The sequence below is a fragment of the Acartia tonsa genome, chromosome 3, assembly GCF_053477335.1.
Source record: "Acartia tonsa isolate MP-2025a chromosome 3, ASM5347733v1, whole genome shotgun sequence".
Taxonomy (NCBI): Eukaryota; Metazoa; Arthropoda; class Copepoda; order Calanoida; family Acartiidae; genus Acartia; species Acartia tonsa.
In genome coordinates this window covers 5,982,828-5,998,635 of record NC_137262.1, presented here as the reverse complement: position 1 = coordinate 5,998,635, position 15,808 = coordinate 5,982,828, and the positions used below count along the sequence as shown (strand labels likewise).

The following is a 15,808-nucleotide window of genomic DNA, read 5'->3' as shown; positions in this document are numbered from 1 at the left end:
TTTAGCTTTTGTGAACTGGGCTATAGTAAATGTGCTTTTGACATTTTTTAATTTTTATCATTTGACAACATGGACAATTAAAGACACCCCGAACTCAACAAAACGTTTGATAGAATTTTAACGAAAAATGGTGGACATTTTTTTACTTTTCTTCAACTGGAAGTGGTGAAACATAAATTTTCTCGTCAATATATTAATTATTGATAGTGACCTATTATATTCTGAAAGAAAATACTCAGGATCAATGCTGGAATGTACTGAGAATCACGTGCTCTTGTTCGTGGATAGTCCTCTTTGAATGTATTAACGATTTATACATTCAAAGTTTTAATTTTTCAAATTTTGATTTTTTTTTTTGGAAGTTTGAAGGTTTTTTAGCTAGTAGCAAATATTGAGATAGGATTGGGAAACACCTAGGAAAATGTGTTCACATTCGGAAACTAATTTCAGTTCACCCTCCCTGAGGATGAGTTTAAAAGTAAGCTGAAAGTTATACACACCAAATCTGTCAGAGAGGCTCTAAATAACATGGAGCCCAATAAAGTTCTTCACTCAACACCACCCCCGATAAACGTGTCTGAAAAGGACCTACCTAGACACACCTTGGCCCAACTCCGCTCTGGCTACAGCAAATATCTTAACAACTACAAGGCCCGCTTAAACCCAAATATTATCGACACCTGCCCCAACTGCAATAACCACTCCCACACGACCCAGCACCTCTTCACGTGTCCAAGCAACGTGACCGAGCTCGTGGTCACTGATCTTTGGCACAAACCTAAGGAAGCAGCCAGGTTCCTGAACCTGGCAACAGAAGTGAATGATGATCATGGATGAATAGAAGTTTGGCTACAAACAACAACAACAAGGGAGAGACAATTCTAAGTAAAAATTTCCCCCACAACCCTGTTCCCTCCCATTTCACCCACTTCCCTTCAGCTACATAAACAAGTTTTATGCCAACAAAATATATAATTTTCGGCAATTTCAAATGAAATTACTTAGCTGAATAAAAAACCCTGCTATGTTCGTATGTTTTAAATCTACAAATAGTCTTTAAACTTTTCTTAGGATTCATATTAATTAAATAAGATAAAAGCAGACCAACTACAGAGTAAACTATAGAGTATTTCGCTATACACTAAATCAAATCAAAATCATATTTTGGCAAAAAAATATATATTGGTAACAGATGATTAAATTACATAGAAATAGTAATTTTTTAAAATTACATTTAATTGTAATTATATTATACAAGATAAAAACACGTGTTCTACTGTCTGTCTGTGTGTGTGTAATGTGTACAGTACGTACAATGTAATACAATATCAATATATGAATGCATTAATTTCAATTCAAGTGGCTTTTAAAATAGTTCAGATACTTGCAAATTAGACAATTTTAAAAACAACTTTAAAATGTTTAGTGTGATATTTTAACAAAATGTCTCTTCAAATTATTTTAACATTAATTCAAACATGATTTCCCTTTTTTAATAATGGGTGTTAAAAATTCCAAAAAAAATTTGTAAGGATCAAAATGACTCGTTATGCAACAAAAAGTAGAGACTACAAAAATTTATTTATTCTTCGCCATTCTCAGCATCCTTCTTTTTCTTTTTTTTCTTCTTCTTTTCCGAGGTAGGGTCGGCGGGCTCGGCATCGCCGTTCACATGGCCATTGACGCCGTTTTCCACCACCTCCTCTTCGCCGTTCTCCGCCTTGTCCTTCTTCTTTTTCTTCTTCTTGGCGGGTGTCGCCTCATCAGCAGTCTGAAATCAATGAGAATTCAGAAAATTGTGCTACATATTTTGTATCATTTATTTTCCCCAAGTTCTTGATGGAGGGAGAAAAATGGAAAAATATTTCCAGAACTCTTTATTTTATTCACTTTTTTACCCCTCCCACTTATTTTTCAAGCCCCCCCCCCCCTCCCGAAGGAGGGAAAAATAAGATTTTTTTCTTCAGAACTCTATTTTTATCCCCTGGGCCCTACCACATCTTTTTTTATTTCCACTCCTCCCTTTTAGCAGGGGATCCCATGCAGAATATACACCACTAGAAAACTGAGTTACATATTTTGATCAATTTAATATTCTTTGAAATGAACAAATCAACAGATTTTTAAGAACAACAAACCTGAGTTTCATTTAATGTTTCATTAGCTGTTGTGTCCATTGGCTCGTCGTTCTCTTTGTCCTGAATAAAAGAATATTAGATTTTAAAAATGTGATTGACTTTTCTCGTATTCATTAGAATCCGGTGATTAGGAACCGGTTCTCATCCATACGAAAAAACTATGTCTAGCATCGTATTATATCCAGCTTTCTACGAATATAAAAATGTACAATCATAATATTAAAACCAGTTTTTTAGCCGGTGCCTTCGGCACCTCGGGGCTAAAAAAACTAGTTTTAATCTTATAATTGTACATTCTATATCCGCGGAAAGCAGTTTATAATAATGCGAAAAAAAAACTATTACTAATTTATTAAGTAAAATATTTTTTTGGATGGTTAGCTTACTAAGATCCTATGAATATGTAAAAGCAGGTCAAGGTATCACCAACAAATAAATTAGTTCAAGAAAAATAATGTTTTTTTTTATATGGGACTACATTGATATTTAATTTCCTCTGACCCCAAAACCACTGAAATTTCTCTCTCGCATTAATTCATAATGAAGTCGCTTACCAAAGCAAAAGTAATTTTAGGCTGTTAGAACCGACCCCCCTTATTTTATGGTAAAATCAACATAAAATTATAAATACAAACATTCTGTTATAAAGTAAATATTTATTGGCTACCTTCTTTTTCTTTTTCTTCTTGGCGGGCTGTTCAGCATCCCCGTTCTCCTCTACCTGGCTTGTCTCCATGGTTGTGTCACCTGATCCAACAAGTAATGTTCAAATATTGTCTTATGACGTTTTCCTAAATTGATAGTTACCAATTTTGAGAACATTATAGAATGTTACTCGCCTACCTAATAGCTCTTTTTTTGGGGCATTTTATCATAAAGGGATAAGAACGACTAGTATTAGCTGTAATTAAATATTGGGGTTGTCTCAGATTTTTCCAGGGATAGAGGAAAAGTATATTGGGCTGAAAGTTAAAAAGACACGTCCTCTTATTCATTGGCTAAAAAAATTTATTACTTTTATGGCTTTTTAATCGGTAGATTCGAAATCGAGTCGTTTATAATTTCATCCAATAATATTAATCTAGAGAGAAGATAATTTTGTTTTAACACAGGGAATGTACTTTAATTTAAGGCCATCGTCTTATCCATTTAGATTTACCCATTGCTAGTAAAACATGTCTACACATTATTGGAATTAAGACATATTTAAACATTTTCCTGCAGGGGCATCTTCACCATCCTCAGCTTTCCTCTTCTTTTTCTTTTCTTTCTTTTTGTTGGCCTTCGTCTCCTCAGCAAACTCTTCCAGTGCTTCCTTCATCACATCAACGTTCTTCCTGTATAATTAAGTTTTCATGCAAACTTGGCCCTTGAAATGAACAAGTAAAATGTCCTTTTAGTATAGAGGTAGAATCTCCATGAATATATTTTGCATTATATTCCATTATAACACCTACAAAAATGAGCGTTTGAGATTCTACCATCCCCCTCAATTATAGAAAATTGATTGAAATTCAGAGAACGAGATTCAACAATCAACACTAATATCCTGTAGCGTAATAAGTGTCTTGGAAGAACTGAACCTCCCCACTTATTGTTATAGTAAATTCAGGGGTGTATATTTTCCACAAGATTTATTTTTTTTCCCCGGCTACAATTTTTTTATCCCCTAGTTTTTAAAAGCGAAGCTTTTCTATAATTAGGGTCGGTCCGTCCGTCCGTCCGTCCGTCCGAGATAGATAGCTTTTATTCGTTAATTAAGGCATGTTAGAATTGTCCTATCGATTTCAAACTTTGCATGATGATTCCTGTAGTAGTTAAGTACGATTTAGAAAGCGTAGCAACTCTATAATCATTACCAGAATGTCCGTACGTCCATTTTAAACATGTTGATTTTTCTACTTTTTTAACAACAAATTTTTATGTGATCTAATTATCCGTTTGATCTGATTTTTGGTATATTGATTCCTGGGGCAACAATAAACAATATTATAAGCGAAGCAACTCTATAATCAAGTCCTAAGAATGTAAGTATGTCCATAAACATTATCCTGTATCAAGCAGTTTTTCAACAAATTTACTTACAATTTTGCGTCGACTCTTATACTTTTATATTCTGATTATTCAGTTCAGACACTATACAAATGTTTTTGTCCGTTTGTCCTACCGTTTCAGTGCTTCGCTTTTATGGATGTTGTCATCCTTGTTTTCTCATCAAGTAGGGGGAAAATGGAAAAATATTTAAAGAACTCTATTTTTTATTTATTTTATCCCTCCTACCACACACTTTTTTTAGTTTTTTTCACCAAGAAGTGGGGGGGGGGGGGGGGGATGGAAAAATGTTCAGTTTTCTTAATTTTTACATTTTTCCCCTCCAACCATTTATTTTTTATTTCCCCCCCACCCCCCTGAGCAGGGTCAATTTTGAAAATATACACCCCTATCTTGTATCTAGGTGCGAGGGTCTGTTGAATAAGATTTATTTGCTTGAGACATCCCGTATTTTTTGTCACGACTGACGATCGAGCGTATCAACATAACCTTGTTACAAGAAAACTAAATAGTCTATGCAAAATACTTACGGTGGTAGGTCTCCAGTTTCATAGAACTTCAGCCTGTCCTCCACCTGCTGTTTCATCTTGGTACCAAATATGCTTGTAGAGTTCTCAGAGAAACAATCAATTCTAAAATATTTTACATTAAAAGTTATGTGTTTAACAATCATTTCCAGTTTAATGACCAATAATCTGGAAAAAACTTGGTAGCTTATTATTGTACTTAAACTCTAGAGGACATTGACCTTAAGGTATTTTCAGGGGCGTATATTCTGCACAAGATTCATTTTTTTCCCTCTGCTGCAATTTTTTAAATTTTTTTTCCCCTCCTAGTTATTTCCAGCAAGGAAGGGGATAAAATGGAAAACTATGTTCAGAACTCTTTATTTTATTTATATTTATCCACCCTCCCACATATTTTTTAGTTATTTTTTCACCAAAGAGGGGAGAAAAATAGAAAAAAATGCTTTCAGTCCTCTTAATTTTCACATCCCCCCCCCCCACCAATTTTTATTTTTACCCCCCCCCCCCTCAACCGGGTCAATATCAAAAATATACACCCCTGGGTATTTTTGTGGGTATTTCTAAACCAAATCTTGATTACTAGTTCTACAGACAACCAAAATTTGTTTTATAATATATTTGTGCACGGGAATGAATTACGCCTGTTTTGGGCCGAGGCATTCCATTCCTAACTATATATGTCTCACACCAGACATACCAGCAACGGCTTTAGTAATGATCCGTTCGAACCTTGCAACAATAGAATAAACTTCATGCTATGCAAATTAATCTTTGTTTTACGGGAATAGATCCTTGGCCCCCTTCTTTGTTGATATAAACATACCTGGAGGCAATAGTGCACTTGTTGGCGAGGTATCTAGAAATTCTTCCCTTGTTCTTGGCTCCAGCTCTTCCAATGAACGAGGAGTGGAAGATCAGACCGTACTTGGGTGTGTTTCCTGAAAAAAAAAGTATATTTTATTGGAGGACATTTATAGAGTTTTTTTAAGAATTTTTAATGTCCCTGTATGCAAAATGTCATTCTAAACTTTAATACAACTCCGTATTGTTAATGGATGTATTTCTTTCACTGCCTTTCAGTTTATTACAAGTCAGTTGTTAATTGCGCTACTTTTATATAAATATTATGTTTGATATGTCATAAAAATGTTCATTCAGTCTATTACACACCCCTGAATTATTGCTAAATCAAAACCCCCAATACAGCCAGTTTCAATCCGTTCCGCTTATTCACCCCCCAATTTTCTTTAAATTAACTTGCTTCTATCTACAGCTGTAAAAAAAAGTTACCTCTTGTTTTAAGGGCTCTAAACAAAGCCTTCTCAGCTCCAAGAATCTGTACTGTGGAGGCAGGACACTTGGCTAGATTGGTCAGGGAACCTAAAATAAAAATATTATAGAATGTATGGTGAAAATCAGTAAATCTCAAATCAATGATAAACACATACATCAGCATCTAAAAAATTTATATGGAAAAGCAACAATGATTGTAATTTAAACTTTTGAACCGATCAACTTTGGAAGGATATTTAATTTAAAGAAAAACTACTTTGTAACGATTAAATCCTTTAAAAAAAATTGAAATTTCAATTTGATCATTTTAGACTTACAGAAAGTATCAAGCATTTTTTTTGGCCATGTTTAATTATTTTATGATGGAAAAATTAATATTTAATGTTTTGTTGATCCCGCAAGGCAGAAAGCTTGGTAAGAAAAGAGAAATTCTGTGATTTCTTAGGTTTCTTTTGCTGTACCTGCATGTGAAATAAGCCTGGCAGCCACTGTATCTCCAATCAAAGTTCCAAGGTTAGGGGCAACAATCTTCATCTTATTTTTCAGATACTCGCTCAGCTCCTATGTAAAATAAATTCTTGTTATTAAAATGTGACGCATTTTTATATTCGTTTAGCTGCTGATAATGCCCGCTTTCGATCTTTTAAAATCAAAATAGTAAATTATAATTTGTCTCTGTAGTAGAGTTAGACTTAGAAACGTCTTATGAAGACAGAAAGATGAGGTAATACATACTTTAGAAATACTATTTACAATAATTTCATGCTTTGAAAGTAAGCATCATAATTTTGTCACTTCTGGTGGTTTTAGGATATTTGCCTGTCAATAGTGGCTAGTAACCTAGCAGCTGATATTTCAAATGACAATATTTCCATTTTAATATAGAATAACTATAGCCACCTAGACTCTTAGAGGCTTATTTGGTTTAAATGTTAAGATATTTTGAAAATCAGATATAGTTGTTTGTTTCACTAATATTCTATGATTGTAGTACCTGTCTGTAAGTGATGAGCCCAATAACTCTGGAGGCGAATATATCAATGTTCAATAGGTCCATTTCAGAGATATCCATACCCATGCTACTCTTTGAGGCATTGATAATGGCCTAAACACAAAGATGATATTATTACTAAGACCAGCTATATCAGTCTGAACTCAGAATCCGCATCAGGATTCAGAACCTGTTTAGGTTTAATCCGGAAATATTTTGACAATCTTATCAAAATCCGAATTTCATTTTGTGCAAAGTTCCTGGGATTACCATTCCAGCCAAAACTTAATAACATAAACTAATACCTTTTTCCCTAGAATTTTGCAGTCAATCAGCCCTTAATACTGCATACGTCCGTCCGTCACAGAGAGTTAGCTCTTTTCATTAATTTAAACAGGTTAGAATTGTCCTATCGAATCCAAACTTTGCATGATGATTCCTGTAGTAGTTAGGTACAATTTAGAAAGCGTAGCAACTATATAATCAATACCAGAATGTCCGTACGTCCATTTGAAACATGTCGATTTTTAACTGTTTTTGAAAACTGATTCCTATCACAACAAGGTACAATGTAATAAGCAAGGCATCTCTATAAACAAGTTCCAAAAATGTAAGTATGTCCTTAAACAGTATCCACAATGATTTCGAAGGTGCTTTGACTTATGTGTCAGAACCTAAATTGGGACATAGTGCATTTCATTACCCTAGGTTAGGTAACTTTATTTCACTTTTCAATAAAATCTAAAATGCAGCGGTTTTTGAGAAAATTAGATTTGAAAATTTCAAGTTTGATTTTTATCCCCAAGGAGTTATCGCATAATCATGACAAGAAAAGCAAAGATTATTTATTTAAAATTTTTAACAACTTTGCTTTTATAAAGTTCTTCATAAAACCACTCCTGAAGGGAGTTAATTAATGGCCATTTTTATCAGTTGCTTTGCTAAGGTCACGGAAATTCAGCCTTAAATAAATCATATATAGAGAGGTTTTATGAAAGACTATCTTTGCTTTTCTTGTCATTATTATGCGATAACTCCTAGGGGATGTAAATTTAACTTGAAATTTTCAAATCTAATTTTCTCAAAATCCGCTGCATTTTAGATTTTATTGAAAAGTGAAATAAAGTTACCGAACCTAGGGTAATGAAATGCACTATGTCCCAATTTAGGTTCTGACACAAAAGTCAAAGCACCTTCGAAATCATTGTGTATCATCTATTTATGCAGTATTGCAACAAAGGGGGGGGGGTAAAATGTGGTGACTCGTCACACGACATACCAGCAATTTTATTTTGGGTGCTACTCTCTTAGTTTTAGAGATAATTGGATGAAATCTTTTGGGCTGGGTCACTAATTACCCCAACTATTGGTATCTTTCAAAAAAAAACGGCGGCGGGACCGCCGCTCCCGCCGCCCGCCGCCGTTTTCCGCCGCCACCAAAAAATTTTTTTTATTGCATTTCTCGCCGAATTAGGCAATTTGGAATCATTTGAGACCATGTTATTTTTTTCAAAAATTTTTCCCCTTTGAAGCAACCCTGCGGGGGGACTTAGTCATTTTTTTCAAATTCTCGTTTATCAAGGTATATCTTAAATACTGTGCTACTCCTGTGCTTTTAAAGATATTGAAACAAAATCTTTTTAGGTTGGTAAGTAAAAAATATTTGAATTAAGAAAACGGCGGCGGGACCGCCGCTCCCGCCGTCCGCCGCCGTTTTCCGTTGCCACCAAAAAAAAATTTTTATTGCATTTCTCGCCGAATTAGGCAATTTGAAATCATTTGGGACCATGTTATTTTTTTCAAAAATTTTTCCCCTTACAAGCAACCCTGCGGGGGGACGGCGGGAGCGGCGGTCCCGCCGCCGTTTTCTTAATTCAAATATTTTTTACTTACCAACCTAAAAAGATTTTGTTTCAATATCTTTAAAATCACAGGAAAATTACTGTATTTAAATATACCTTGATAAACGAGAATTTGAAAAAAATGACGAAGTCCCCCCGCAGGGTTGCTTGTAAGTGGAAAAATTTTTGAAAAAAATAACATGGTCTCAATGATTCAAAATTGCCTAATTCAGCGAGAAATGCAATAAAAAAAATTTTTTTGGTGGCGGCGGAAAACGGCGGGAGCGGCGGTCCCGCCACCGTTTTCTTAATTCAAATATTTTTTACTTACCAACCTAAAAAGATTTTGTTTCAATATCTTTAAAAGCACAGGAGTAGCACTGTATTTAAGATATACCTTGATAAACGAGAATTTGAAAAAAATGACTAAGTCCCCCCGCAGGGTTGCTTGTAAGGGGAAAAATTTTTGAAAAAAATAACATGGTCTCAAATGATTCCAAATTGCCTAATTCGGCGAGAAATGCAATAAAAAAAATTTTTTGGTGGCGGCGGAAAACGGCGGCGGGAGCGGCGGTCCCGCCGCCGTTTTTTTTGAAAGATACCAATAGTTGGGGTAATTAGTGACCCAGCCCAAAAGATTTCATCCAATTATCTCTAAAACTAAGGGAGTAGCACCCAAAATAAAATTGCTGGTATGTCGTGTGACGAGTCACCACATTTTACCCCCCCCCTTTACTTACAATATTGTTTGTTTGTACTGATGCATTAATATTCTGCTAATTCAGTTCTGACAAACAACAAGTGTTTATGTTCGTTTGTCCTTCCGTTTCAGAGCTTCGCTTTTATGGATGTTGTCATCCTTATTATATTGAAAGTTATAGAGAGAAATGCGCCAATAAAGCAAAGTTTACCTCGGCTTTGCCAGAATCCATAACAATAGCTTCAAGAGCTTCCAATTTTTCCGCGGTCAATAACTTTCTGTTCTTGATTTCCTAAAAAAGATGCATTAGTTAAATAAAATATTTAAGATAAATATAAAATTTGCGGATATATTCTTTTACACAATGAATAAATAACGCAATACATTATATTGTCTGCAATATAAATACTATATGTCATATGGAGAATTTTGATAACTAACAGTAAAGGGATAAATCAATAAGAAACCCCATTTTGCCGACTGTTTTTTATACTACACAATGAATACTTTTTTTTTTTTATCTTGGCGTGCATTATTTTGGTTAAGAAAAAGGGGGAGGTATGTTGTAATAAAATTCCGTAAAGGTGTGAGTTTCAAGGCTTAAAAACAGAAGAAGAACGATAATATTCACTACATATAAATATATAAAACTTTTTGTCTGTGGTTCTATTCAATAAGGTATACACATATTAGCGTTCTACTACTGTTTTTAAGCCTTAAAGCTCACAACTTTACGGAATTTTAGCACAACCTACCTCCCCCTTTGTGGGAAAATGTTATTCTAAGAATAGATATGACTTTAAAACTGATTACCTTAACACATTTAGCATAGAGAGCAAGCTCTGGTACAATTTTGTAGAGCTCTGGGAAGTGGTAGGAGTACCACTCTCTGATCCTCATAGAAAATGTGTTGATATCCTAGTCACATACAATATATTAAGTCAATGAAATAAAGTCCTATGTCTTTGTTAAAGCATGTGTCTCTGAATGGTCCGCTAAGATCTAGAAAACGGCCTACCAATCACTCCCGAAAGATTTCTAAGCTCTTGAAAGGTATAAATATAATGGTGAGGAAAGCAACCAAGATCGTCCCCCCCCCCCACTCCAATTAAAAGGGGGATAATAACATTATCTCAGTTTTAAGTACCTAGGTAAATGAAATGAAAATCCATTAAAAAAACCTTCAAATTACAATATTAACTGTTCATACTAATTTCTATTGCATCACTTAATATTATATGCCTTGTCGAGTTGATCCAGGAGAGCGATGCTCTGGATAATCATGTTGTCTGACTTGTTCACGTTGAACTTGACCTTGGCTCTGCTGTAACTGTGGGACAAACCAAGCTGGGCCTTGTCAGAGGTTGCTGAAATAAGGTTAATTTTATTTTATTTGTTTTTGTTAAAGAAAGGAAAAATCTTCAGTAAATTAAATTGGTAGAGGTGTATAATCTGCAATATTATATTTCATATTTTCAGTAGGTACTCTTTCTTGTAATCATTTTCTTCTACATATGTTTTTTCTTTAAAAGGAGGAATTTTTTTTCGAGACTACTTATTTTTATCCCCCCCCCCCCCCCTACATATTTTTTATTCCCTCGCCCCACCTTTAGCAGGGTCAACCATGCAGAATATACACCCCGGATTGTTATACATCTTATTTGTTGGCTCAAAAACTTTATTGAATTTGTGATTGTTTGGTTTCAAACAAAAATGTCTAAACTTTTAACAAAGTACTTAAAACAATCAAAGGGTAATTTTGTTTATCATCCCTTGGAAATATATCATCAATATTGTCTTATCCCTTAAGACCCCTGACTATTTTCACAATTATGTTAAACAATAAACAAGTTAAAAAAGACTTACTCTGTGTGAAACCCTTGACAAGCTTGGAAAAATGCATTCGAATGCCTCTCAGAATCTAAAACAAAATATGTTATATAAACATGGTGACATGACTGTGGGCTATACCTTGTTCATGATTTAAATATTCATGTTCTTTTACATTCTAAAATATTATCAGCTAGCTTTATAGACAATGGTAACTAAATAGTATATAAAAAAAATAGGTATACCTCAGGTACGACTCCAATATGTGAACACTTGATATCACATGACTCATTGATAGAGGCAGATAGTTTGCTGTCAATTACACCCAGTACAGCGCTCTGCTTACCACCCTGAAATATAAATAAATATTATTAGGTTCAAAAACCTAGTGAATTGGGAGGAGATACAGCCATTTTATATATAGATATATATATTTCTTTTCTTCCATCAGATTTTTAATAAAATTAAAGACCTAGTTTACAAATCATTTCGAAAATAAACATTATTAATAAACAAAGCTTAATTATGACAGATGTTCTTCTCCAAATCTACTCCATAAATTGGTTTGGTAAGTGCTAATAGCTAGGGTAAAGCGGGGCGATCTCGGTTTTGAGTTGAAGTCGGTATTTTTTTGACCACCTTCATTAAATGACATTTTTCTCCATGTTCTAATCGACTGACAGAAAAAAACATAAAATCAAATTTGTTCCTTATTAAATTGCCTACAAAAAAGTATAAAATGAAATTTTTGTGAGATTAATTTTTAGGGTACTTATTGGGTCTTAAAGTCGGACGACAAAAAATTTTTTTTTCCGATTTTTTCGCTTCGGTCGGAAAAACGGTAAGTTAGACAAAAACTGGTAAGAGCTAGAGCTTAGACGTCTTCAGGGGACTTATAGAACTATTTTTTTTTTGGCCAAATCTATTCAAAATTGCCTGAATTTTAAGGATCAGGCCTTTAAAGTCATAAAAAGTTATTTTTTTCTAGTAGTATTTTTATGTTTTTTATCAAAAAAAATTTGAAAAAAAAGTCAAATTTCGCGTACTTCGGAAAAATTATTTTTTTTGGTAGAAAAAATTGACCTATCTTAATAAAATTTTTTGTGCATACTCTTTTTTACATTTAGCAACTTTTACCTTTTGGGCATGCTGTAATTAAATTAATACGTCATCGATTTTTCGAAGCTTGAAAATGCCCTACCGACTTCGCCTCAAGGCGGGGCGAAGTCGGTGCCGTTTTAGAGATCAATTTTGACAAACTTCTTAAAGTCCTAGGTTTACGTCCTTTTAGGACCTGATCGACTTTTCCGAGATCTTTCTACTGGTCTTGGTCCCATTTAAAAAAAATAATTTTTACGATTTGCAGGTTCAAAAAACCAAAAAAAAACACCGAGTTCGCCCCGCTTTACCCTACAATCTTTATAAAATAATGAGAAAAAAAAGTATTGAACTTCTACAGGGGTGTATACCTATTCTACACAAGATTCATTCTTTTCCCTTGCTGCAAAATTTTTAATTTTTTCTCCTAGTTTTTTCCAGCAAGGAAAGGGGATAAAATGGAAAAATATTTCAGAACTCTTTATTTTATTCATATTATCCACCCTACAACTTATTCTTTTATTTTTACACCACAGACGGGAGATAAATAGAAAAATGCTTTATTTCTCTTATTTTTTACATTCCCCCCCCCCCCCCTTTAACAGGGCCTAATTTGCAAAACTTCTATTTAAAAAACATTTATATCTTAAAGTTACCTTAGGCATGTTTGTGTTCAGAAATATCTTGAGATCATCTGTTACCATTCCCTCGGAGACTGCATTGATGTTGTTCAGAGCATCCTGGGCTGTTTTAAACGGATAAAATCCAACCAAGTTGACAACCTTGAAATACATAATTTCAAGTAATAATATACATCAGCCATAGTCAAGTACAAATATTATTAAGTATAAAATGATAAGGAAATATAAAACGAATTAAAAAATTCAAAATGAAACTGATGTTTCAACTTACAAATCAATAAGAGATTAACTGTACGTTTGATTAACAATAAAAATACTCAAATTACTATTTATTTTCATCCTAACTGATTTATATTATAGTTTCATGATAAAGTTAAAGCACAATGTAGAAGATTTATAATTGGACAAAGAATGCCTTCTCTTCTATAAAGGGATAATTACATGAAAATTATAATACCAGGTTATATTATTAAATTATTTAAAACTCTTTAGATGTAAGTTATACATGTTATAAAAGAAAATGAGAACATTAAAACTAATAGATACCTGTATGAAACTTTACCCTAATCTGTTATTTAATTAAAATTGTTCTTACCTGAGCGAATTTAGAGACATCAGCTACAGCTTCCTCTACGACTGGCAGAAAGGTAGACACTTCTTCAAATTCTTTAACCTAAATTAAACGAAAAATAAAATTTCAAGAGGTTCTGTTTTTATTTCTTTAAAAAAATGTACTAATGTTGTTACCAAAATAGATACAACAAAAAGATCTTAAAAGTAATTTCTAATTTTATTATATACGAAATTGACCAAAACCAATCAAATAAAATAGTCTAATAAGATTTTTGGTGATATATTGCTAATATAATTAAATATTAGACGGAAAATAGTAAATAGTTTATTCTAGAAAAATGAAAACGAAACTAAGAAATATAGATATCTTTTGTAGTGTAAAATAAATATTCTCACCTTGAATAAGCCATACCCGGCCGCATGCTCGTAAAGAGCGTAATGTACCGACATCTTCTACAATTGATTAATTATCTGAAAAGGAAAAAATATACCACTAATCTTTTCATTATTTATCCAATGCAGATAAATTATCAATGAATTTAGTTATTTAATATTTATCTTCGTGTAACTAAACTAAACTCTTCAGAAAAATCTGGAAAATTTATAAAGGCTTAATTCGTTTAACAAAGAGAGGGGTAGGTTTTTGGTAGAATCCGTACAGGTTATGTATTTAAAGTTAAAAACAGTAGTGTAGAACGATAAAATTTATGTTAACTTTTAAAAATAAAATTTTGTCTATAGTTCTTTTCATTAAGACATACACATATTTAGTGAATAATATAGTTCTACCACTATTATTAAGCCTTAAAACACAAACCTTTACGGATTATACCAGATACCTACCACTCTCTTAGTGTGATAAAAACTGGTCAAAATCCAGTGAAAACTCCAACATCACTGAAACAAAGGTCCCAAGTGTTGCATCTAACTTGTATCTAAGCGATTTTATTAAACAAGATGTAAAGCTTAAATTCAAAGAAATCTTAACGAGAAAATATATACAATTAAAAGTAATTCCTTCACATTAATATCATAAAACCATGAAGTTTTGGTGAACTCATTGAACGTTAATTATAATTTATATCTTTAAAGCCATAAACAAAATTCAGGTCAAAATCCCCATGCCCCAAAATAACACGTTCAAAGTACACGAAAAGACGCTTTAATGGACAACACTGAATTCTAACAGGAAAAACGGCTATAAATAATAAAAATTCACATAATAAAAGATAAATAGTTTTAAGAAATTGCAAATTTTCACTTGAAAATTGATGAAAAAATAAATTCTTCAAGAAGTTCGACGCTGTATCTTCCAACACGTGCAGAGTTGAAAACAATGTGAATATAAAATAAACGCGGCATTTGAGCTTTCCTAATACAAAGACGACATTTACAATTTGTCATATAAGGATTTAAAGAGCTTAATTTTTTAATCATGAAAACATACTATGATTCGTATAATTAAAAGAAAATTGATAATATACCTCTAAAAAATAAATATAAAGCTGCTTGCTGACAAACGGCCGAACGTACATTTTACATAATATCCCCACACAACGTAAGAAGCGGTATAAGAATGGCGATATAAACAATCGAATTATCCAATGACCAATGATGCACAGGGAAAGCTTCACCGAAGAAAATGAGGGTAAAATAAGTATTATTTCCTCATTTATGTGCGTTGCGAGATAACTAAGCATTATTGAGTATTGACTATTACAGATTTTTTACAGACATTTTTTTGTTGTTTGCCATTTTGTGGGCATTACATAATATATACTTTCCGCAGTTTTGCCGCAAGCATAGATTTTTGGAGATCTTTATTGTACAAAGGTTTGTTTCATCGAGTTACCAACTTTTTAATTTTTATACTTTTTGGCAACTCTATAATCTTCACCAGAAAGTCCGTACATCCATTTTAACATGTTGATTTTTAACTTTTTTAAAACAAATTTTTATGTCATATAGTTATCCTATTGATCTTATTTTTGGAATACTGATTCCTAGGATAACAAAGTACTATCAAGTCAAAAATTGTATTTGTAAGTATGCCCTTAAACAATATAATTTTGTTTTGACTTTTATACATTTATATTCTGAAAAGCGGCTGCGTCCCTAGTATCT

At 33.1% G+C, this 15,808-nt stretch overlaps 1 protein-coding gene across 1 annotated transcript in view; it reads right to left on the bottom strand.

Annotated features, from left to right (window-relative positions):
- Positions 1-1,162: 1,162 nt before the first annotated feature.
- Nop56 (Nop56 ribonucleoprotein) overlaps positions 1,163-15,808 on the bottom strand; it is a 422,283-nt gene continuing 407,637 nt past the window's right edge. Inside the window, exons 2-18 of the mRNA XM_080152417.1 lie at positions 14,081-14,157; positions 13,707-13,784; positions 13,127-13,252; positions 11,618-11,722; positions 11,409-11,463; positions 10,785-10,909; positions 10,356-10,460; positions 9,754-9,834; positions 7,005-7,115; positions 6,472-6,571; positions 6,008-6,097; positions 5,541-5,655; positions 4,721-4,822; positions 3,360-3,475; positions 2,806-2,888; positions 2,139-2,198; positions 1,163-1,771 (exon numbers count right to left, since the gene is read on the bottom strand). Of these exons, the coding sequence (XP_080008543.1) occupies positions 1,583-1,771; positions 2,139-2,198; positions 2,806-2,888; positions 3,360-3,475; positions 4,721-4,822; positions 5,541-5,655; positions 6,008-6,097; positions 6,472-6,571; positions 7,005-7,115; positions 9,754-9,834; positions 10,356-10,460; positions 10,785-10,909; positions 11,409-11,463; positions 11,618-11,722; positions 13,127-13,252; positions 13,707-13,784; positions 14,081-14,134 (1,695 nt within the window). The 5' untranslated portion in view covers positions 14,135-14,157 and the 3' untranslated portion in view covers positions 1,163-1,582. The remainder of the gene's footprint in view (positions 1,772-2,138; positions 2,199-2,805; positions 2,889-3,359; positions 3,476-4,720; positions 4,823-5,540; positions 5,656-6,007; positions 6,098-6,471; positions 6,572-7,004; positions 7,116-9,753; positions 9,835-10,355; positions 10,461-10,784; positions 10,910-11,408; positions 11,464-11,617; positions 11,723-13,126; positions 13,253-13,706; positions 13,785-14,080; positions 14,158-15,808) is intronic.